This window comes from Paroedura picta, chromosome 2 (assembly GCF_049243985.1).
Source record: "Paroedura picta isolate Pp20150507F chromosome 2, Ppicta_v3.0, whole genome shotgun sequence".
NCBI classification, from domain to species: domain Eukaryota; kingdom Metazoa; phylum Chordata; class Lepidosauria; order Squamata; family Gekkonidae; genus Paroedura; species Paroedura picta.
The window spans coordinates 77,454,088-77,479,219 of record NC_135370.1 but is presented as its reverse complement, the minus strand read 5'-3'; the positions used below and the strand labels follow the sequence as shown (position 1 = coordinate 77,479,219).

The following is a 25,132-nucleotide window of genomic DNA, read 5'->3' as shown; positions in this document are numbered from 1 at the left end:
AAACCAGAGCTCCCAATGCACCAGGAATACTTCTGAACAAAAAGTTGTATTCCAGTGCATTTGAACTGTACTGTGCTGTCCGTTCTAGGAAAAAAGAAATGAGAAGCGTCATTACATCTCTACTTACAAATGTACATCTCCATGATTTCTGAATTAGAACTCTACCTGCATTCTTATGCAGGTGTTCCAGCCACATGAAGGGACAGAAATAAGGTTGTAATCCACAGGTGTCATATTGTTCATATTTATGTGACTGGAAATGTCAGCTAAAATACTCCTGTTTGGACTCTGCTTCATAGTGTCATAACAGCTAAAGAAACATCTCAATGACACAGATCTAGGCAGATCTACTTCTAGGTTTGGACACTGCCCCTTTTCCCCATGCATTTAGAAAGCTGCACTGCTGTTCAGATGCTGTTTTAAATCATTGTTTGCTCTGGAAAAGGCCAACAGCATTTCATTTCATTATTTTGTTAGCAGTCATACTGATCTTCTAAAAATATGTTTTGCATGGCAGTTTATGAATGGCGATAAAAAGGGAGAAAGGTATGTGCCTGTAGCAATAACAACACCAGCAATAAAAAGTAACGTCTTGTATTTCACGAGAGATAGGTGAATTGTATTTTACTTATGGGGAATTGAAGTTAAGAGGCAATCCCCCTACCCCCCCCCCCCCACCCCGATAAAGCCGAAGCGAGTTTATAGCTGAGAAGCAGGATTTGAACTCAGCGCTGTCTCCCAACTACAATGAAACCAGGTACCTTCGTGTAAACGTGTTACAGAGAGATTGGAATGTGGAGTGTTAAAAAGAGGGTAAACGGGAGAGGGGTGGAGAAGTTTGCATTGGGGTACTAAAGGGAAAGTTGCCATTTGCTCCTTTTCTTGGTCTCCTGCTCCTGGTTTTCTCTGTCCCATGTTCTTGTTTTTGATCCAAAACACACACACATGCCCACAGCGATGCCCTTATAAAGTCATGCACGCTCCCACTGCCACAGAAGACACACACGCGCGCACACTTCCTGCCGCGAAGGCTGCCCGCGGGCCGACAACACGCTTGTTTCTTCCCCCCACGGGTCGTCTTGTGTCGCTGGCAAAGCGCGGCGGCAGCAACAGCAGCAGCAGCGGGCGAGTTTCCTGAACTTTTCGAGAGGAGGGCTGAGTAACCTTATCCGCTGCCGCGGGAGGAGAGAGCGCGGCGACCCAGCCCTTCTCCCCTCCAGCGTTTTGCCGGCGGCACCGCGGCGAGGGGCGCGGAGGAGGAGAAGGTGCGACTCCATTTCAGCCCGCTTGCGCTTTGGACCGCGGGGGAGCTCGCCAGTGGGGAGGCGGACCCAGGTACTTGGGGGAAAGGAGCCTGGGGGGTTGCAGTTAAGAGGCCAATTTGGGGACTGTGGGGCTGGGCTGGCCCTGCAAGCCCCCTTTGTGTCTCTTTAGCCGCGCTGGAAACAAGGCTCTTTCTTTCCACGTGGCAGCAACGAGAGCTTCCTCCAGGCTGTGCTGGAAGGGGAAAAAAAAATAAGAACTCCCTTCGGCGATGTGTTGACTCTGTGAGCCGCAGATATTTTAAGTGTGCGTGTGCGCTGGGGACCCAGGGCCTCCGTGGCTGGCCCTAAAGCGGGGCAAGGGGTGGTGTGTGTGGAAGGGGGGGGGGTTGAGCGGGGGTCAGAGGGCGGACGAAGGTTGCTGGCCAAGTTGGGGCTATGCGAAAACGACTGACACCGAATGGCTACCCCCTCGCCTGGTCGCAGGGACTCAGTGCGTTGCTGAAGCTCTCCGTGTCAGGGGACGCCTTGTCTTATAAAAGTGACTAAAGTGGGCCTCATGGGGGCATGTGTTTCCTGGGAACCAGGGTATGGGGTTCAGAAAGGTCACGAAGAAGGCACGACTGGATTTTCTAGGCTTAAATACTAACAGATGTTCATTCAGCCTGGGTTCTTGCCCCAGGAACGATCTTCTGTAACTTTCTCTGCGTCTGCCTTTCCCATTGCAAAATCTTGCTTGACCTGCTGAGGGCTCTGCACAACCCTAGCTAAGGAATATTGCTGCAGGGGTCGTGGGTCTGTGGTTGTGGCTTAATGGCAGAACATTTGGTTCATATCCAAAAGTTCCCAGGTTCATTCCCAACACCTTCTTGACCTTCATGGAGTGGGCTGTCTCAGTGTAAAGCAATGTCATGTGTCCAGGTCTCCAACAGCAGTCTATTACACCAGCGTGGATACTTTCCGGATGCCTTCTTAGTAATTGTCAAAGGCAGTTTTTGGTGTATAGGGCAGAAAATCTAAACTCTGCCATTTTCTCAGCAGTTAGATGAACATATCAAACAATTTCCTGTCTGTGTCTAAATCTGTTTCCTGAAGCAACTGCCCTGCCTATTGGGATACATTTAAGTGCGTAGCCATGTTTGTCTGAAGCAGCCAGATAAAGTTTGAGCCCAATGGCACCTTTAAGACACACACATTTTTTTTCAGGATATAAGCTTTTGTGTGCAAGCATGTTGAACATCTTCATCATGCCGTGTGTTAATTTACTGTCCACCTATATATGACACGTGTTACCTGTATGTCATGACTGAAGACATTCTGTTTCGCCATATCTGAAGAATACGGTGCACACAAAAGCTGTTGGTCTGAAAGTTGCCATCGGACTCAAACTTTGTCCTGCCCTGCCTGTTCGGCAGGGCCAGCCTTGCTAGCCAATAGCCATGATGCCTCTGAGAGAGAATTGCCTATCCCAGTGGTTCTCAACCTGGAGGTCGGGACCCCTCTGGGGTTCGAACGACCCTTTCACAGGGGTTGCAGCAGGGCAAGCAGCTTGGTCAAGGGGGAGGGGCGCCATCCACACACTACAGCCTTGTGAGGTAGATCAAGATTGAGCGTTCATTTGTCTGGAGCAGCAGAGTGAGAATGGCATGGTGGGACAAGAGGCAGAACTGAACTGAAACCCCCCCCCCCGGGGGGGGAAACAATTTACATACAGTCATGAACAATCTTCATGCCATTGGTCAGTTTCGGTTTAATTTCTGTGAAAGAACACTTGCCTAAATTTTATGGTTGGAGTCACCACAACATGAGGAACTGTATTAAAGGGTTGCTGCATCAGGAAGGTTGAGAGCCACTGGGCTAGCCAGACCCAGCTGTGCCCTGAGATGACAATTCCCAGCTGCTCGTTTTACCCATCAGGAAGCAAGCTGCCTCTTAGTCCTTTGGGGGCAGTTGCCAGCTGTGTCCGTGTGCCAGAGACTCCTGAACATAGAAGTCCTTGTTCTTCCTCATGTCTTCTCTTCCTTCAAGTTGTCTTCTCAAGGCCAGTTCTGTCTTGGCTGGGCTCCCTGCCCATCTTGTATCATGAACACGGCCCGAAGGCCACTTGGATCTTTTGCTTTGAAGCCAGATTGTATTTTTTGCTCTTGCATGCTGTTGTTGGAGATGCACTTAGAAGGTTTGTTGCCCTGAAAAGTTGTTGATTTTGTTCTTAGGGAAGAGTCTACCTGGCTGATTCACCACATGCCTGCTGGCATTTGGCTGAAGTTGGAGAAGGAAAACTAACCTAAGCAAAGTGGTTGTACAAATTGCATTCATGCCCCATTAATTTAATGTAGCAAGATAAGTTGACTCTTACAGCTACATGCTTACAAAAGTAGTAAGGAGTGGAAGTCTCTGTTTCTATTAAGAATGCTTCCTTCTTGTCCACTTATTATCTTTTGCCCCATTGTCAAAATTTAGACTTGGATAAGCCTCTTGGATGCTGGGATCTTTATTTTGCTTCTGTTACTCCACAGAGTGCTACATACCTAGAACAGTTCTGCATAAATAAGTAACAAATAATCTTGAGACATCTTTCTGAAAATAAAACTCTGGAGAAGGTCAAGTACATCACATACATACTTGGGGCTAGAAATCTCACCTGCTGCTCTTTTTGCTTTGGGGAAGAGATGTTTTGAAGAAGAAAAATGTAGGCAATGGGAATCACACTAACATGTTGGGAATCACTGTTTTGTAGTGGGGGAGGAGAGGACACAAGAGGAACAGTGGTAGGCAGCTGGGAATCTATTGGGGTGGGTGCTGAAGAAGGCTGGGGAGCTGTGCAGAGTGCAGTCATCTTGGCTTCCTTCTCAGCCTTCTAGCAAACATTGGCTAGATGTTTTTCAAGCTTTTCACAACCTGCACGAGGAACTTGGCTTTCTTTTCAGGCCTATCCATCACTGCATCATATAGTGTATTTGACAATTAATTCCCATACCTCTGGGTGAAATAGGGAGAAAATAAGAGGATAAGACAAAGGAACAGACTTGCCTGAGACAGATAAATTGTTCTTCTGCCCTACCCTATCTTTTAAGATGTTGGTCTCTGGGCAGCAATTTCCCTTCCCTCATTTCTGTTGAACTAGGCACCTTTCCCCCCTGAATTTCTGTAGCATGTTCTATGTTCAAGAGCACATTCATGAAACAAGACTTCCTAAGGAACAGCTGCTTTCTAGCATTGTATCTCATAGGCAACATCTGTGTTTAGGGGTCCTTTTTCAGTTTCCATGCTAAATTGTGTGGTGTTGACATTGCTGCTGCTGCTTCTTCAGAAGCTATCATCATTCCCGCCCACCCAGATTTTGCTTGTTTACAAATGCTTCTGGATTGAGTGTCATCTCTGAATTTTATTACCTGCTTGTTTACTTCCTCTTCTGCTTCATTCTAGGAAGCTCAAGTTAACTGAAGAACTTCAGAAGGGTCAACCCCACATGTTCAAAACGAAAAAGCTTCCTTCAAAACTTAGCAGGTTGGCTTAACATTTGGAGTGATTACAAATGATAATTCTTTGATTGGCTAATCTGGTTTGTGTCTTTCTAGGCCACACACATATATGTGACATCATGTTCATGGGTTCAAAGCATTTCTCATACTCAGACACAGCCATCCTGTGTTACAGGTGCTAGGTGAGAGAGAGGGAGGGGGGCTTTTATGGCTACTTAGGGAGTTGATGGCAGAGGCAAGGCATGAACCAGGGACTTCTGGGTCCACAACAAGTTTCTTCAGCACTACACAAATCTGCCAACAGGCTTTTATTGGCCCATGGGCATAGGGTGGCCATGGGGCCACTCCAGCACTGCTATCCACCTTGCAGCCCCGGTGTGTCTGCTCTCAAGGGAATCAAGTGCAACTCCCCCATGCTCATTTTAGCATCAGCCTTGTCAGCAAATGTAAAACAAGCAGCAAACAGTCCAGTCTTGCTCCCTCCAGCATGCCTCCTATCAGGGAAGATTTCTGAAGGTCCTCCCATGACGTTGCATGTTAATGGGACCTGGAAACAGGAGGACAGCAAGGAGGAGGCAGCAGACCCTGATTCGTTTCTGCTCATTTTAGATCAGCTGGTAATTTTCTTATGCTCTGTGCCTTCTACTGCTGCTGTCAGATAGATACTCCCAGCAGTTCCAACTGGCAGTGGGCTCTTTGCCATGTCGTGGGCCTTGGCTGGCTACTCCTCCATGCCATCCCTTGTGATTGCCCTTTCTGCAGGCTCCCATCTGCAGCTCTTGAAGCAAGAAAACTAAGCATGATTCAGTACAAAGGAAGGAACTCTTAAGTACTGCTGATTTCATTGGGAGAATTTAAATGAGCCCACCCATTGATGCTACTGACACCTACAAAGGCTTAACTTTGGTGTAACCTTCTCTTTTGTCAGGTGAAAACTGAAGCTGAGACCCTATAGATTTCAGCTTTGGGGAGCCAGTTTAGCTTAGAATGTGGGATAAAAAAATGAAAATGAGATTTTGGCATTTGCCATGCTAAGGTACAAACTCGACTGAATTTGTCCAAACCCCATTTGTACCCAGTAACTCCAAAAGTCTGAATATTATTAGCAGTTGTTACCCAAACCTGACCAAATTACCCAGGTGTAAGTTTGTGACCATAGGCAGCCCTGTCACAGGACATCTTCATGGGGATAGCAGCACTCCCTCATTATCCATACTTCTGATTAAGGAAAAGCACGTAGATAAAAAGTCTAGGGGTAAGTGAAGCTATCTTTTACAAGTTCAGGCTTTGGCCAGAGGGTGGAACACTGATATTGGAGTCCCTGCTTAGTTGTGAAGCTTGTGTGGCTGGCTTGAACACATCTAAGCTGCACCTGTCTTATGGGGCTCTCCACAGGTTCAAATAATTTGGTAAACTGGAAAATGCTACAGGGATGATAACTCATGTCCTTCTTTTACAGGGCTCAGCACCCTCCCTTCCCCAATGCTGTGCTAATTGCTGCTGTGAGACGTGGGCTCCATTTCTTGTATTAACTCTTCTTACACCTCTGATTTATAAGCATTTTTTTCCTTTGTCACCTGATCCACCATTGGATTAGAAGGGAAAGCCAAACATGTCAGACTTTGAGAGCTTTTTGTGAAATCAGAGTGCAAATCAGTTGGTGTGAGGAATCGAAATATATCCCTTTAAGGCAGTGGTTCTCAACCAGGGGGTCGAAACCCCTTTTGGGGTTGAATGACCTTTCACAGGGGTCGCAGCAGGGCGAGCAGCTTGGCGGGGGGGGGGGGGGCGCTGCCACTGTTGCCGTTCGTCCTGAAGGCACATGCCAATTTATATACAATTAATTAATTAATTAGTTTATTTATTAGTTTATTTGTTTATTATATTTATATACCGCCCTCCCTGAGGGCTCAGGGCAGTTTATATACAATTTATATACAACTAGATTTAAGGCCCGCTTTAGCCCAAATACAGCAGGCGCTAGCAGGCAGGCGGCTGGGTAGGGAGGCCCCCCCACCCCTTCCCCTCCCGAGGCCCTGGCTTCATCCCGGGGAAAGGAGCAGGCCCAAGTACAAGGGGAACGTGTCAATACAGACCATATGAGCCTGTGGCCAGTATTATATTATTATTATATATAAGGTTTAAATTCTCAATACTTACAAAATTGATAAAAATATTGAAGACTCAAAGGACTTGTCACTGATGAAAGAATCTCACTGAAAATGGATATTACCTGGATTCCGTTTTGCCAGAAGTCCTACGGAGTAAACAGATAAGGAAAACTACAAAAAAGGACACTTTTCCCGTTTTATGAATATATTTATTGTATTGCCATTGGATAGGTCTGTTTCTGTTTGCTTCTATTTTTAAAAACAGCTAACTCCACCGAATGCATTATGTAAAGACAGGATGTTGCCCCAGAGATAGCGTTAGTATCAGGAGAAGAATAGAATGCTTTGTTTTCATGATGTCTGGTTTTCTGGAGATTTCTTTATTTCTTGCTCGATCTGAAGCCGCTTTTCCTTGTACCCACTACTTTCCTGCTACCACCTCTAGTCCTCCTGGTAATTATTAGCGGGACAGTGGTGCTCCATCTTTGCTGTGTTCCAGCTTGCAGAAGAGGCTTCTGCATGGTACTGGCAGGAAGCACAAACGGTTGGTTGGCTTTTGTGTTTCACAAATGGCTAAGGTGCTGCAGAATGAAAGGGGTAATCTTCTTTCTGCTTCCAGCCTGGTCTCCAAGCAAAAGGGAAGATGGCACCGACCTTGCAGCAGGCCTACCGCCGACGCTGGTGGATGGCCTGCACTGCAGTGGTGGAAAATCTCTTCTTCTCAGCTGTTCTGCTGGGCTGGAGCTCACTGCTCATCATGCTCAAACATGAGGGATTCTACTCTTATGTGTGCATAGGTGAGGACGGGAAGCTCAGGACCTTGTAAAGATGACAGTGGGGAGAAGCCAGGCAAAGGGTGGGATGAGTGGCAGAAGGAAACCAGGAAGCTCTCTGTTCTGTATGCAGTGGTACAGGAGGTCATCTATGCCTGGAGGGCCTGGGGGGGGGGGCGGAAGGGGAGCTGGTGAGAGTTATGAATGAGCCTGATTGAGAGGGAGACACATCATCAGCACTAAGTAGAAACTGCCTTGCTGATGAAAGACAGTGAGAGATCAACAGCAGACAGGCACATCAACTTTCACCCTTGGTGGGACTGAAGTTCAGCTCTTCTGGGTAAGCCAGCATTGGGGATTCAGTGGATAATCTAAAACAGTGCAGTACCCATACCAGTTCTACCTTGGTACTGTGTCAAACAGTCTCCACATGATGGTGTTGCATTCGTGGCAGGAAGCAGCTTTCCTGCAGTAGGACAGAGTGGGTATGGAAGTGGGATCTGTCTTGGAGAGGGAAGTCTGATCCTGTGAGCCTTACTTGCTTCAGGTGAGAACGGCACCAATGACTCCGTCACTGCTGGCTTTCCCCCAAGCTGTGTGAAACAGGAGAATATGCTCAACCTGGGCTTCACCATTGGTTCCTTCCTCCTGAGTGCTGCCACCTTGCCCCTTGGGATACTGATGGACCAATTTGGCCCCAGGCCACTCCGCTTGCTCGGCAGGTATGGGATAGGGACTGGGATAAAGGACTTGGGTTAAAGGATACCTGGGGAGGGAGATGAAATGGTGGCTGAGGCACTGGGAAGTAGATGCCTGGGTTGAAGGAAATGGCTATAGAATAAACTCTTGGGTGGAACATGAGGTCTGCTGGAGAAAGTGGACCACTGGACTGGCCAGGGGAAAGCTGACAGTGGATTGTATGTCAGAGGTAGAAAGTAAGTGGAATATGTGGTAAATAATTTCCCAGAATGGTTTTGGGATATCTGTTTGAGAACATGGCTGAGCCCAACATTGCTCTGATGTATCTCTTGCTTTGTCTACAGCGCCAGTTTTGCTGTTTCCTGTGCTCTCATGGCTCTGGCTGCTTACAACCCACTAGGTAAGAAGGAAGTTCAAACTGGGATTAGCAGGTAGCAACCAAAAGGAATCCCCCTTGCCTCATTTCTGTTAACAGCCTTGCGACTGCAAAGGAGGAATCAAGTGTAGCTGTGCCCATCATCTCCCTAGGTCCTGGTGCCTACCCATTCAGACTTCTTGTGTTCTTCTACAGCAACTGTGGCTGTACATGAGCAATGCGGCTTCAGAGGAGCAGGAATCATGGAGTTATAGCTGTTTTCTCCATCAGGGCTATGAAATGTTAAAGAGATGCAATAGATAGGGAATTGGTTAGAGAACCGCACTCAAAGACTTGTTGTCAATGGTGTTTCATCAGACTGGAGAGAGGTGAGTAGCGGGGTACCTCAGGGCTCGGTGCTCGGCCCGGTACTTTTTAACATATTTATTAATGATCTAGATGAGGGGGTGGAGGGACTACTCATCAAGTTTGCAGATGACACCATATTGGGAGGACTGGCAAATACTCTGGAAGATAGAGACAGAGTTCAACGAGATCTGAACACAATGGAAAAATGGGCAAATGAGAACAAGATGCAATTTAATAAAGATAAGTGTAAAGTTCTGCATCTGGTTCAGAAGAATGAATAGCATGCCTACTGGATGGGGGATACGCTTCTAGGTAACACTGTGTGTGAACGAGACCTTGGGGTACTTCTGGATTGTAAACTAAACATGAGCAGGCAGTGTGATGCAGTGGTAAAAAAGGCAAATGCCATTTTGGGCTGTATCAACAGGGGCATCACATCAAAATCACAAGATGTCATTCTATATGGCACTGGTCAGACCACACCTGGAGTGCTGTGTGCAGTTCTGGAGGCCTCACTTCAAGAAGGACGTAGATAAAATTGAAAGGGTACAGAGGAGAACGACGAGGATGATCTGGGGCCAAGGGACCAAGCCCTATGAAGATAGGTTGAGGGACTTGGGAATGTTCAGCCTGGAGAAAAGGAGGTTGAGAGGGGACATGATAGCCCTCTTTAAGTATTTGAAAGGTTGTCACTTGGAGGAGGGCAGGATGCTGTTTCCGTTGGCTGCAGAGGAGAGGACACGCAGGTATGGGTTTAAACTACAAGTACAACGATATAGGCTAGATATCAGGAAGACGTTTTTCACAGTCAGAAAAAGTTTTTCACAGCTGCCTAAGGAGGTGGTGAGCTCCCCCTCACTGGCAGTCTTCAAGCAAAGGTTGGATACACACTTTTCTTGGATGCTTAGGGCTGATCCTGCATTGAGCAGGGGGTTGGACTAGATGGCCTGTGTGGCCCCTTCCAACTCTATGATTCTGTAATTCTGTTTTCCAGGGGGCAAACTGGCCACCTTAGGTTTAATCTGTTCTTCCTACCTAGCATGAGGCTCTGCACTGTTTGTTTATTCTTATCCCAATCCCACCCACCCCCTTCTTTGCTGCCACCTACTCACCTCACCTTTCTTGTCTGCCTTCCCAGTTCTTTCCCCGCTGATTTTCCTTGGCCTTTCCCTGAACGGCTTTGGTGGGATCTGCCTGACCTTCACCTCCCTAACTGTGAGTATGAGGACAGCATTGGCATGCACTTTGCATGGTGAAAAGTGATGGAAAGTGTATCTTTCTGCACAGGCAGAGGGAGGTGATATAACATGTCCAAGATACAAAATATAAAACAGATTAACCTAGGTGACAATTAAGGCCTTAATTACCCCTCTAGGAGTGTCTGGATGCAAAGGAGGGCATGGGTTTCAGTCTTCTTGTGACAGTCACATTGAAGGACAATTTGAGCAGGTCCCTGGAATGGGGAAGCAATGGTGATTGGCTCATGAACATGGGCTGGGCATCATGTACCACTGATGACAGGCTGCTTATCTGTTCAGAACAACAATCGGTTTGTCAAGGGTTTGTGAGACTGCAAGTGCTCTGGCTGTACAGAGTAACTATAGTTCACTGCCTATTTTCCTGGGGATTAATTGAAGGGGTTTTAATGGCAATTGTTGTATTTTATTCTTTTATCTTGATGTAAACTGCCCCGGGCCAACTATGTTGGGAAGGGTGGGGTATAAATTAAAATATAAATAAATAAATAAAATATTGACATGTCATATAACTTATTTCCTAAGCATTGATGCACGTGTTCTATGCTAGTACCTGGCCCAATTCTTATTTATTTAGTTTTACTGGTAGTCCTTTCATATTTGAGTTTGAGATAATAGCTTTTTGGGTTTGGATAATTGGAGCATTGGGAGGCTCTCTCTTTTCCATCTGCATCTGCATCCACTACAAAATTGCTCTGCTTTGAGCTTATTACCATGCTTTATGCAGCCGGGGGGGTGTGCGGGCATGCCCATTGCATATTCATGAAGGAGTCCATTTCAACCAAGTTGCTTTTATTCCCTTCAGGGGAAACTTGCAGGGGATTGAGGAACCATTTTTAGGGATTTGGAAGAATCTGTAATTTTTGGTTGTAGAAATAAAGCAGCTTAGTTCTGCCAAAAATGCAGTTTGCTAAAGTTATTGAGCTTGGATGCTCTGTTGTTCAGTGGTTGAGCATCTGTTTGGCCTGCAGAAGGTTTCAGGTTCAATCCCCTGCATCTCCAGTTAATGGTTCAGTCTGGTTCAGTATAAGACAGCTTCATGTATTGGTATGACTTTGAAAAACATTCTTCCATTATTGTTGCAAGTAAAACAATGGGGGAAAGATCCATGCCTTAGTCTGGCATGTCTGTGTCATGAAGTGCCATGTTCTTGCGTTTTATAGTCTGCAGTCAGAAGACATGGATGTGATTTGTGCATCATCAGTGAATATTTGGAACCTGCCTGTTTAAATCATGCAGATTGATTTGTGTCTCAGCTCTACATTTTTTGATGTGGAACACAACTTCTGGTTTGCTCCCTGGGATGGAAATGGAAACAGACATGATGTCTGTAGTCCTGTCCCAGAGAGTGAGCTAGAAGAGGCTGGGCCAGCTGCAGGGTGGCATGGGAGATGGCTGGTCAGTGCAGTGACTGCCCAAGGCCTCTAGACATGCATGGAGCATGTCCCACCCGCGGTCTTGGAATGTGTGTGGAGGTGGCTGGGCCAGCACCACCACAAGGGTAAGGAGAGGGGGGAGTGGGAGGGAGGAGGAGGGAATCTGGGTGAGGGGGAGGGAGTCTAAGTGTGGGGAGCTGGGAGGGAAGAGGGAGTCTGGGTGAGGGAGAAGTGGGAGGGAGGAAGTAGTCTGGGTGGAGATTGGGAGGGAAGAGGGAGGAACCAGGGAGGAGGTCAGGCAAGGGAGAGGTAAGGGGGGGTGAGGGCAAGGGGAATGGGGAGGAGGAAGTTTGTGTGTGTGTGTGAGAGAGGGGGGGAACAAGGAGCCCCAGGTATGTGTTCCACATACCTAGTGAGGGTCAGGCTGTCACTGATTTTTTTTGTATCATAGCACTTACATGAAGCACTGAATCCTTGATTCTTATGGAGCACTTTGTTGCTGGGTTTGTTGTCTCCACATTAAAAACTATGAGGAACCATGTTTGAATCTAACTTTTAATCATGGTAGTGTCATAATGCACAGGGTTTCATTCTTTACCTTTATTTAGTTAGCTATTTTGAACTTTTATAACAAACCTGTGAAACTGAACATTCAGGGTGGCATCTCAATAATCCCAACATCTCAATAATCCCAAAATCTGCCGCCTCATAATTCTTCCTCTTGCATTGATTTTCATGCTCATTCTCACTATCACTGCTTTTTTAAAACAGTTTAATGCTGTTTATTGTTTTATTGCTGGATTTAACTGCTGTAAATTTATATGTTTTATTGTTTTCATTAGAGAAAATGGTAAACTTTTTCAGTAACTAATCTAGTTGAGAGCGTTACATTATAAATATTTTAAATAAATGTATAAAGTAAAATCAGTCTGGTCTCCTAAAATGTAGCAGTTGGGCCACAGTGTGGTAGAATTAATATTAATATGTTCAGACATATCTCTTCTGTGTAGAACAGTTTTCTTTCTAAGGTTTGTGTGTGTGTAATACTTGCAATAGCATCCTTTGGTGTTGGAATACTTGTTTGTGTGTGTTTAAGCGTGCATGTGTTTGGGTTTAGCAGTATGTTTATTTATTACATCTGTGGACAGGCTCAGGGAGTTAAAATCAGTTTAAAATACAATAGAAACAATAAAACAATAAATTCACTGAATGCTGTGAAATGCCTGCAACTTCTTCATGTATACAGTGATGGGATTTCATTCTGGAGAGGGGAGGAGGGAGGCCTATATGATTGTATTTGCTTGCTCTGGCCTGGTGGAAGAGTGCCATTTTGTACTGCCATGTATACCAGATGAGGCATCTTGCACCCTATCTCTCAGAACTAGACTTAACCAGAGTGATCCATGTGACTCTCACCTCCAGGTTAGACTTCTGCAACTCGCTGTATGCAGGGCTGCCCTTGAGACTGCTCTGGAATCTTCCAAGTAGTTCAAAATGCAGCTTGCTCAGCTTGGGTCCAGACTGGCGACTAAATCAGTTTCAGGGTGCTGTTGCTATTTTTTAAAGCCTTAAACAGTCTGGGACTGCCTCTTCACTTATAATCCCCCAAGAGCTTTACCATCTACAGATTAACAACTGTTCAGGAGCCTTGGCCAAAAGGAGGTGAAACTGGCCTCAACCCAGGGTCAGGACCTTTTCAGCCTTAGTCCCAGCCTGGTAGAACGTGGTCCTGGGAGAGATCAGGGCCCTGCGGGATCTTAATTAGTTCCTCAAGGCCTGTAAGACAGAGCTGTTCCTCCAGACTCATGGTCGAGGCCCACAATAACATCCATTGAAACAGCTGGCTTCACTGCTACGAGGAAGAAGAAGAAGAGTTGGTTCTTATATGCCGCTTTACCCTACCCGAAGGAAGCTCAAAGCGGCTTACAGTCGCCTTCCCATTCCCCTCCCCACAACAGACACCCTGTGGGGCGGGTGAGGCTGAGAGAGCCCTGATATCACTGCTCGGTCAGAACAGTTTTATCAGTGCTGTGGTGAGCCCAAGGTCACCCAGCTGGTTGCATGTGGGGGAGCGCAGAATCGAACCTGGCATGCCAGATTAGAAGTCCGCATTCCTAACCACTACACCAAACAGAGGAGAAGCCATAAGATTGGCTCCCTGTTAGGGGACTCCCCTGCCTGGAAATTTTAGAGAGGGTCATTTGTATATTGTACCTTTAAAAACCTGTGCGTGGATTTTGCTGTTATTATCCATTCTGAGTGTTTAGGAAGAATACGTTAAAAATAAAAAAAATATTATATTACCATGCAGATGCTGGAAATGCCTGCCTTTTTCTTCCTGAGTAGTACAACCCAATGACATATTACTACTGATTTAAATTGGAGTAGCTGTGCATAGGATTGCACTGTGCATATTCCCTATCTTTAAATTTCTTCTTAGAATAGTAGTGACAAAGGGGGTTTAATTGGGATCATGATACGAGAGTCAGAACTGTCAAGCCTCCCCCCTCCCCCCCACAGCTCTCTGGAGGTAGATCTCAACCCCACGACCCTATTTGCTCTGTTGTGAAAATTTTCCCACAGGTCACCAGCCAGTTCCCATGGTCTTGATCTAGGTCAAAGCCGCTTTTTAAAGCTTGTCAAAGAGGAGACTCAGTCTAGGCTCTCCTTTGCTTTGTCTACTTTGACCCTGAGATTCCAGTGAGGTCTTTGATCTGACAACAGAACTGTTGGTTAGGCTGCTTAGAATGATAAGATATCAAGGGGGTGGTGGTGGTGTGTTTAACAGTTGTGAAGCAGGGTTTTGGCAAACACATTTTGTGGTTTGGGGCTGAGAAGAGCTGGACAAGTTGAAATTCCCTCTTCTGCATGATGGCCAAAGGCATGGGACTCCTGCTCTACTCTGCTCCTGCTAGCCAAGCTCATGTGGCAGGTTGTGTCCTCTGTCTGGGACCTTGGCAGGAAGAGCAGTGCTGCTTTCTGGGCATGTTAGACTGATCTGTGCTGCACAAAAAGAGGACCCGGCTATCAATCAAGGAAGAATGGATGTGTCTTTGAGGATTCTTCCAGCCAGCTGGATCTTATCATGTGGGATTGACTAACGAAGACATCCCTGCAATGATCATCCCCTAACCAACAAATTATACAGGGCTTAAAAAAAATGGGATGAAGCTTATCTTGGGGAGATCTGATCTGGCCTCTACCTCTTCCAGACAGGGGCTTTGTGCCCCAATGCTTAATTCAGATGTGGGAAGGTGTGGCTCAGTTTGTCCCCAGATGCTTGTGGAATGATGTTTACTTCCCACTGCCCAACTGGATCACACTGACTTTTGGCACAAGAAGGCATAATGCTAACTAAGTACATACCATGGGCCAAACAGGTAGCAGCCAACTAGAAGTTAGAACTAAATGCCACACCCTCTCCTCCCACACTCTAGGCAAGGGCATGGATTGAGAAGCATGGCAGAGCCACCTTCCACTCCAGTGCTTATCAAATCACAGGGCATGGCCCAGGGCCATATCACAGTGCTGTTCCAAAGATAAAGGAGTGGGGAACTAGACATGTTCAAACTAAACCTGAACCCATTAATTGGAAAGTGTATTTCATTGATATACATTGCAGTTTACCTCTGGGTAAGATCGTGGCTGTTATTTCTATATCCTGCATGCATGAAGCACTGGAATTAGTCAGTCTTAGAACAGTGGAGAAGTGAGGCCAGGGTTAAATCCCCTCCCTTCGCCACAGATATGTCTGAGAGGCTTGGCTTTTTACTACATCAGAGCTCTTCTCCTGATAAGTATGTCAATTTTTGGTGTCCTTACCAGCTCCTGTGCCTGTAATAGTAGCTTGACCTGCTGACATTAATACATAATAATAGTGACTTCCATGTTGTAAAAAAAATCTTTTATAAGTATTAATACATCTGGATTAAATCTTCTACTTACACGTCTATGGACCTTTGTGCGCACACACAGAGAAACAAAACCCTGCTTAAACCATAATAGGTTATCTTGAATTTAGCTTTTCAGTTGGCAAAAGAAAATGCAGAATGGGAGTAAAGAAAGATCTTTGGGTGAGACGTTCAAAAATAAGGAAGGATCTGGCTTTTTAGTATTTGAAATATGATCTCCATTATGAAGGGTGCTTTAAGGAATTGTGGAGTTTACAAATAAGAAAGAAGAAACTGGGAGACCATGTGGAATTTTAGGGGGAATGACAACTTAAAAATCCCATCCAACCCGTCTAAATCTGCATCTCCAGGATTCCCTAAACTGGTGGAAAGTGCTGTCAAGTTGCAGCAAATTTATGGCAACTCCTCAGGGTTTTCAAGGCAAGAGATGCTCAGAGGTGGCTTGCCATTGCCTGCCTCCATTTCATGATGATCCTGGTAGTCCTTGGTGGTCTCCTATCCAGATACTAGCCAGAGCCAACCCTGCTTAGCTTCTGAGATCTGAGGAGATTGGGCTAGTGTGGCCTATCCAGGTTGCCCCTCCTGTTTCCCTTGTAACTGACACACAGCTGCTCTCATTCCATTCGTAGGCCATTGATGGCTTCTAGCCATAGTGGCTAAAAGGAACCTTTGTATTCAGAGGCAGCCAACTGCTGAGTACCAGTGTTAGAAGGCAATATCAGGGAATGGCCCTGGCCTCTGCGTCCAGTTTGTTGCCTCTCCAAGGCACCTAGCTGGCTGGTGTGTGAAACAGGCTGCTGTACTGGATGGACCACTGGTCTGATCAAATTGAGCTCTTATGTCCTGATTCTGGTTTTCCCTTCTGTTCATTCATTTACAAAGTCATATTTTTCTACATCTTGAAAAGTCCCTAAGTAGGTGGAGACCCCCTAACTTGTCTTTAGGTGGCTCAGATTTGCAACTTTTCTCATGCACAAAAGGGCCATTGTCTTTGCTGTTAGGTACAGTGATTGTGTAACAATGAAGGCCCTGTAGGAACCCTAAAGAAGAACTACCTAAAAAGAGTGGGTATGTAGCATTTATTTGTTTAGAAAACCTTTTTTTCTACTAATGGCTCTCATGTCACATTTTTTTCAGCTACCCAACATGTTTGGGAATCTGCGCTCAACATTCATGGCACTCATGATTGGGTCATATGCTTCATCTGCTGTTACCTTTCCTGGTGTCAAGGTATCTAGCTAGAGGGTGATGAAACAAGCGTGAACTATTCCAACTACCTGGCATGTGATACACCTTATTCCTAAAAACCTCACAATGTACTTATATGTGTGCTGTTTCCTTGCTGAAGGAGATGCCATATGTATGATCGATTTGGAGGGACTTTATGGGGTAGGGGAAAGGTAAGATCTAGAGAGCATGATCCCTATCCAAAGAATGATGGCTTTGGACATTCTTCCAGTGTGGGAGGAAGCCTGAAAGATTTGTGCTTATCTGCTATGATGTCATTACTGCTTTAGTGCCACCCAAGGTCTTCTTCTGTTGTCCCACACCTTTATTTCTGTCTTTTTTTTTCTTTTTGCTCTTAGCTTATCAATGACTTTGGGGTTTCCTTTATCACCATCATGCTTGTCTGGTCATGTCTGGCTTGCCTCATCTTCCTCAACTGCTTGATCAACTGGCCAAAGGAGTCCTTCCCAGCTCCTGAAGAAGCCAACTACACGTGAGTAAGAGCACATGGCATGTTAGTCCTGCCAAGCAGACCAAAAGGTCAAGAGTGGTATGAGCATGGCTATTCTAGGTACAGTTTATGCAATGTTCATGAAGGTATGCAAGAGGTACTAAGTAGAATGGTAGAAGGGTTGGCCATCTTTCCTCTAGTGCCTTAAGTCAGTATTCAAATCGCATGCACACTCATCCTGATTCAAAGCTTTGTTCATATATCCATATGGTGCCTGTGAACAAATGCTGACTGTGAACTGAAGTACACAATCTCCAGTGCCCGCCATACATCTCAGTGAGAGTCTTTTCCGGTGCCTGTCTATTCATGGGGTGCCAGCAAGAACAATCTGCCAGTGCCAGCTCCCAACAAGCTTGCCATGTGTGTTCACTGACATGTAGACTTGTTCTCCAACTGCTTGCTAGCACGTCTTGAAAGCCACATTGTATGGCTGCACCTGCTTTACTCCAGTCTACTGTGTATTCATTGGTGGAGCAGGGAAGACAGTTTGCTGAGGATATTTTGAACACCTGTTCAACTGCCTTTTGAAGTGCTTGCTTTCAGAGCTGAGAATGTGTATTCAAACCACATCTCACTTACTTGGAATGTCTGTTCTGCTTAAGAATTCCATAGGTTTTGAAGCTCAAATCACAAGTGGATGTTTCTCACCGTTACATAGGTGACATCTGGCCCTGAGCCCATTGGACTCAGCTGGCTACGTCTCCCATTGCACTGCACAGACTCTTGTAATTTTTCCTTCACCTCTTCTCTTCTCAACCACCAGAAGTGCCCTCACCAAGGTGGCTTTTTCCTGTTGCCATGGCAAAATTCTTAACCCTAAACAGGTACTTTACTTTAACCAGCATGATGACATAACTCCTGTGTCATCTCCCAATATCTCTGAGGCAGGAAGAAGATCAAGCTGAGCAGTCTAGCCCTTGATCACAGAGTCACAGGTGACCGATTCTACATGCATGTGAAGGTTGTGGGGCAGCGGTTGAGCCAGAAAACGCCGCATCTGGATGGGAGTAAGGAGGAGCACTACCCGTCCATTCAGGATCTCCACAATGAGGCCATGGAGTCTTCCCAGGGTGAGCAACCCAAATTGTACTGCCAGAGCCACGGCCTAGGCCAGCTGAGTGAGTGGAAAGAGTTCCTTACTCCTGAAAGACTCCAAGTTAGAGCTGAAAGTTGCCTAAAGTTTTGAGGCTCCTCTCAGGCCCCTGGAAACAATGAGGTTTTCCTGGCAAGGTTTCCTGAGAGATGACTTCTGTAACTGAGCAATGATCTGTGTTCCTGAGAGCTGTTTGTTTGTCAGGCCTAAGGCTAATTGCATCAGTCAGGCTTCATTCCGGGCAGCAGCTACCCTAGCTGAGGACAGACTCTGATATCCAGCACCATCTGTTGGCGGGAGGGAATACCTGCACCTTTGGCGTCAGTCCTGCAGTTGGAAGGGAAATGAGCTGCCTTTTTGCCCTCTAGGGCAGAGGTAGTCAACCTGTGGTCCTCCAGATGCCCGTGGACTACAATTCCCATGAGCCCCTGTCAGAGTTTGCTGGCAGGGTCTCATGGGAATTGTAGTCCATGAACATCTGAAGGACCACAGGTTGACTACTCCTGCTCTAGGGTGTGGCAAGGATTTTTCTGTCTTTATCAGTGAATAGGAGTCCTAAATTGTGACAGAAGGACACACCTTCATGGCAGAAATAGTGTTGGAAGCCATTCTAAGTCAAGTCACTGTTCTATGTAGCCCTTCTTTTTTTAAGGGATCCCTTTCTGTCAATTGAACTGCTCACCCCTTATTCCAGAGCTGGTACAAACCCTTGAATTGTTGGCTTTCCAGCTGAAACTGTTACTCTGCTCTGAGACCTGGAATCCAAGCTGGTGCAGTGCTTAATTTCTGGAACAGCAGAAAGCCTAGGAAACATCACACACGCAAAAGGTCCTTTTGGCTACTGTATCATGGAGTTACAGCGCCAGTCTGTATTCTGCTCCTCCCAGCTGCAGGGCCCATCCCCTTCCGCCGTAGCGTCTTCTCTCCCATCTTTCTGTGGAGTCTGATCACCATGGGCATGACCCAGCTGCGCATCATCTTCTACATGGCAGCCATGAATGACATGCTGGAGTTCCAGGTGACAGGTGGCAAAGAACATGGTGAGGACTACATGGTTGAGGTGAAAGGGTCAGTCAACCAAGGGGCAATGGGCAATGCAAGAATAAAAAGGGAGCTCCCAGAAAGTTTTTCAAAGAACCCATTCTGATTACTGTCAGCCAATCTGCTATGACTTTCTTCCTTTCTCTTCTTGTGAATTTCAGGGTCAACTGAGCTGAAGACTGAAGCTGAAGAAATAGGTAGGACTCTTGCCTCAGAACCATCAAAATATACCAATATATACCCTGGTAAAGAGACCCCAAATGCAGCTTTCTGCCTGTTGAGGATTTGATTTGGTAAATTTCCACATTCTAGAAAACAAAACAAGTCCCTTGTCACAGGCCTTCCAAGTAATTCCCTCCTTCCTTTTTTCTTTGCTGGACAGTCAGCTTCTACTCGTCCATCTTTGGTGTCATGCAGCTACTGTGCCTTGTTAGCTGCCCTTTCATTGGTTATGTGATGGACTGGCGCATAAAGGACTGCATAGATGGGCCAAGAAATATGGACGCTCCTGAAAAAACTAGGTGAAAATTTCACACAAACAGAAACTGGCATGAGTACTAGCATGTAGATTCTGGCAGGCCCCCTGGGACTGACTGTAATTTTTTCTTATTAGAAATGTGGCAAAAGGAAAACCACCCAAGGTTCGCTACCGTAAAATCCAGAAGCTCACCAATGCCATCCGGGCCTTTGTCATTACCAATCTGCTGCTAGTGGGGTTTGGTATCACTTGCCTGATCAACAACCTCCCTCTACAGGTAATTTCTGTCCTGTTATCATTTACATACTGTCTCCCTTCCCTAGCATTCTTTCAGGCCCTCTCAATTGCCTGGTCTTGCTATTCACAGAATGAAACATGTGCTTTTCTTTTCCCGCTCCTTTCCCCTCAGTATCTGACCTTCATCTTTCACACCATGGTGCGTGGCTTTTTCCATTCTGCCTGTGGAGGACTTTATGCTGCTGTGTAAGTTACACTGCTGTGTGGAACTACTTTGCCTATGTCACTTGAGAGGGGAAGGCAGGTGCCGTGGCCTACACAGTGTTCCTTAATGTGCAACAAGGATGGGGTAAGATCAGGCCCGCTGGTTGGGTAAGATCCACTGGCAATCTCATCCCTGAACTCTCAGAGCTTTGTTGACAAGTTGCAAGAGGGAGGAGGAATGACCAAAGGCCATGCCACTCCTCTTAGCAGACTCCTTTCTGTAGTTTTGGATAACAAATATAATTTTAGACCCACTGACAAAGATTGTGGCTGAAAACGAGATTGTTCCTCCGGGACTCGTTTTGGCTGTGCACTGCTGGCTGTACACAATAAAGAAGGATTCTTTTTAGCCACTGTCAGCTTGTTTTTCTCTTTCAATAACTTTTTTCCATAACAGCTAATCTTCCCAAGCATTTGGGGGTGGGGGGACAGGCCAAATTAATAGTGGTAGAGAGTCAACTCAAATGTATTTAGTTGTTGAAAATTTTAAAGAATTCTTACACCTATTTGTGCTGCCCTAAGCAGAAAGTTACACTTTTCCAAGCCCAGTCACTTCAGTGGATTTAGACGGTGTACAGCTGTGTCAGATGACACTGTTGGTATTCTGTGCCTACATTTTTCAACAAGAGCTGTTACTGGTCTCTCTCTCTCTCTCTTTTTTTCATTGGCACATTCTTTTTCCTGGTTTTTCGAAAATCTGCTTATGTGCTTCATTTCTTTAAGGTTTTAAATTTTTTTAAAATGATAGGTTTGATATCTTTAGAATTGATTTATTTTCATTTCTCAAAATACGTTACAAAAATGAACATGTTTCTTAGGGATGGGGGAAGATTGAGGTCAACATCTGTAGTGTGTTGCATGTTGAGTCTTACCCTTCGTGTGTTATTTGTGGCTGACAGGTATCCATCCAATCACTTTGGGACATTGACCGGTTTACAGTCGATGATCAGTGCTGTATTTGCTCTCCTCCAACAGCCACTCTTCATGGCAATGGTGGAACCACTGAAGGGCGATCCCTTTTGGGTGAGTTACAGGCTGCAGGAAACTGCCTATTACAGAGCTGAAGACAATGAGCCTCTTGCAATTGAAGGTGCTTGGGTTCCGTAGGTCTATCTTCGGTAAATTGACCCAGCTGTGGGCGAAGACAGATATTCCTTTTTAAAAGGGATCATAGCAGACTCTCACTTCTGGTGTGAAACTCAGCTTCACAAACTGTGTTACAAACATGCATCTCAACAAACGGAATGCTACATTGGCAAATTGCTTTCTATGCCAAGGTACTATGTCTTGTTGTCCATAACCCTTTTGTCCCAAATCCTGCATTAGACATATTATTTTCAATATTTTTTGTAAAAAGTAAAACATATTCAAAAAAATCACAAACATTTTAAAAACTGTTTTGCAACATAGGGGCTGCAGGAGAAGACGGCCATGGGTAGTGTTCTGGGTGCTGACCGGAAAGGACCTACTGCAACCAGTTTTGTAATCTTTTTCTTTATCCTACATCAGAATTATTGGATATGCAGTCAGAAAACTGACCCTCCTTGTGTTCTCCCCAGGTGAACCTCGCCCTTCTCATCTTCTCCTTTGCGGGCTTCCTGCTTCCCTGCTACCTCTATTACTACCGCCGCAAGGTTCTCCAGGATCAAGCTACAAAAGAACAGCCTCTAGATCAGTTGAATGGTACACCATTGAAACTCCAGGATGTTGCAGCTGCCAATGGCTTGTTGAGTAGCAGTTCTACCACTGCATAAGTCAGGGATAGGGAAGGTGGAGAACTTGTGGGTGACAGAGCGGAATCCAAGTGCCTAGCAGATGGTGTGAGATGCTATTAGTGAGAGGAGAGGGAATATACTGTGAGAATTTTATATTTGGAACTTTGAAAATAACCAAGGTGCTTTTAATTCTCAACAAATGCATATCTATATTTATATGTATCTATGGTTTATATATAAAGAGAAAGAGAGCTCTATTTTTTGCAGAGTATTTTAAACAGCCTTATGACTTCTAAATAGGTGATTAGGACATTAGTCAGTGAGCACCAGAGACCTAGAATATGTCTAGTTTATAAAAAGGTCTCTTGTAAAGAGGTGCCAAATTATGGTGTTTGCATCTAGTTCACAGTACTTAAATAGCACTTTCCAGTCATAGGCTCTATGTCCAGTGTTGTTAGACTGAGGTGAGCAAGTTACCCTTATCACTCCCCTCCTCTCTGTGTCACAGTCATTACAGCTGAAGCCAGAGAATGAGCTGGACACAGAACTTGCGATTAAATGTTTTCTATCAGTTGGCTCTAGTGAGTCACAGATGTTTCCTCTGCTTCCTTGTGTCCTGGCAGATGATTGAAAAACTAGATGTGATATTAGGACACTGTTTAACTGGTGGTAACTGAAAGTCCAGCCTTCCCTTCACCGTTTCTGAAGCTTCTTTTTATAAAACTGTCTCTTCAGAAATAGCCTCACAAAAATGAAGCCCTGACAGTTTCTTAGAAGCGAAGCATTTTTTCATGGACTTGGATTCCTGTCTAAGTGGAAATTATGACAGGAGTTGCTAGTGACAGAAGTAAAACCAAAAACCAGACTGGCAGGTTTTAATTCCATCCAAGTTACACTGCTTTGTCAGGATTTGCATAGGGGAGAACAGACCAGTCATTTTGAATTATTTTCCTTGGATTGGGTCCTTGCATAAAGACAATGTTGTTGCCTGCTAGAACTGAATTAGGTATTATACTGTGTGACCTGACCCTAAAGAAATAACTTACTTAAATATCTATATGCTGCCTTTCCCCTGGAAATTGTCCCAAAGGCACTTTATAGTAACACCCTACACCGGGGGTCATCAACCCCTGATCTGCAGCCCTGTGCCGGGCCGCGAGAGCCTCGGCGGTGGGCTGCGGTTCCCTCTCCCTGTCCCCCCCCCCCCCGCAGCAAGAAGCTCGCCAGGCCGCAAGCAAATTGGCCGCTAAAGTGGCCGATTAGCTCGCGGCCCGGCAAGCTTCTTGCTATGAGGAGGGGGGGGGAGAGGGAAGCGCGGCCGCCGGCATGCTGGAGGTGCAAACACACATATGCAGACCTGCCACACATGCGCGTTTGTGCCTGGTGGGGGCGCAAACGCGCACGCATCAGCCCCTGTGCATGCGCACATGTGCGAAACTGCTGCACATGTGTGTTTGTGCCCCCGCCCAGTGCAAATGTGCATGCACGGCAGATCTGCACATGCAGGTTTATGCAGGGCTGTCGCGCATGTGCGGGGGTCCAGGTCACTCTCTCCCCTCACCCCTTGGCAACGGGCCGCAACCTCAAAAAGGACCGCTGCCCTACACTGCATCAACAATAACACTAAAGCATTCTCTGTACACCTTCAAAATGAAAACCATCTAAAAATTAATTGCATTACACAGAGAAAGTACAGCAGGCTCAAAAACCTAAAAAGTTTCATATGTTTTAACCTGTCCTTTAAATGCTAATACATTGGGCCTTGTGGACATTAAAGGGTAGCATAAACACCACTGAAAAGACTCTGTTCTTGGAAAGGGTAACGTTGCGGCTTACAGTATCGGAAACTGGGCTGGTAACTCTTTTAGCACCTATTAATTTACAGATGAGGCAGAAATATAGCATTCCCTGACTCTCTTCATATCCAGATCCACTCACTGTAAGGCAGCCTTTCTCAACATTTTCCGGTGGCATGAATATGGTTGGGAAGCATAGCTATATACGTGCCCACCCAGGGCCCCTCCACATCCTACCCCCTCCAGGCCCATTATTAGCCATGGGGTATGGTCATATCACCTGGTCATATCACTTGATAAATGTTTAACAAGTAAAGAAAGATATTAACAATTAATTAATTCCCACCCATTCAGGAAAACCTTCCAGTGCCATATCCAATATATAATAAGCTTAAATCATCAGCTTACTGATGATACCATACTCCTAGTCCTTGAGGAACACACAACAGCAGTGTAAAGCAGAGGAAACAATATGGAATCCTGTGGAATCCTACATAATAACTCAAATGGGGAAAAGCAATACCCAAATCAGTATCCCCGTACCACTTTCAGGAGCTATTCCAAAAGGTAAGCTGCCTACAGAGATACCATTTCAATGATACTAAAAGTCTAAAAGAGAATAAACAAGATCACACATACTAGTGCAGGTCTCATAAGAAGACCACCGATGGATCAGACCAGTCGTCTATCTTCTCCAGTATCCTGTCTCACACAGTGGTCAGCCAGTTATGCTGAAGGGCCAGCAACCCCTGAGGTTGCCTTCTGGATCTGGGATTCAGAGGTTTCATGCCTCTGGATGTGGATGTTCCCTTTATTCACCATAGCTAGTAGCCACTGATAGCTAGTAGCCACTGATAGGCCTATCTTCCATGAATCTGTCTAACCCCTCCCCTCCCTTTAAGACTGTTTACTCTTGTGACTATCGCTGCATCCTCTGGCAACGGGTTCCCCATTGCAATCAGTCTCTGTGTAAAGAAATATCTTTCATTGCCAGGGCAATGAAAGTGGGCATCCATTTCATCCAAGAGTATCTGGACATGATACCAGTGACTGATCACTCTAGCTAAGAATGGTTTCTTGAAAACTGGTCTGTAGGCCACCAGTAGGTGGTAGGGTTGTGCAAGGAAAAAAAATCACTTTTTTCAGATTCAGGTTTATTGTACCTGAAAAATATCA

At 45.7% G+C, this 25,132-nt stretch overlaps 1 protein-coding gene across 3 annotated transcripts; it reads left to right on the top strand.

Annotated features, from left to right (window-relative positions):
* Positions 1-1,005: 1,005 nt before the first annotated feature.
* On the top strand, positions 1,006-23,388 carry SLC43A1 (solute carrier family 43 member 1). Of its 3 annotated transcripts, none has more exons than XM_077320966.1 (16): positions 1,006-1,265; positions 4,689-4,769; positions 7,475-7,652; positions 8,176-8,350; positions 8,672-8,727; positions 10,190-10,266; positions 16,732-16,824; positions 17,181-17,314; positions 18,221-18,402; positions 19,313-19,465; positions 19,628-19,663; positions 19,849-19,987; positions 20,080-20,221; positions 20,354-20,427; positions 21,345-21,468; positions 22,005-23,388. In XM_077320966.1, the coding sequence occupies exons 3-16, from the start codon at positions 7,499-7,501 to the stop codon at positions 22,197-22,199; spliced, it is 1,734 nt and encodes a 577-aa protein (XP_077177081.1). In that variant the 5' UTR covers positions 1,006-1,265; positions 4,689-4,769; positions 7,475-7,498; the 3' UTR covers positions 22,200-23,388. The 3 variants fall into 3 exon arrangements, with proteins under 3 accessions (XP_077177081.1, XP_077177080.1, XP_077177082.1); XM_077320965.1 differs by having other exon boundaries at positions 1,006-1,335; XM_077320967.1 differs by lacking the exons at positions 1,006-1,265; positions 4,689-4,769; positions 8,176-8,350 and having other exon boundaries at positions 7,515-7,652.
* The last annotated feature ends 1,744 nt before the right edge of the window (positions 23,389-25,132 follow it).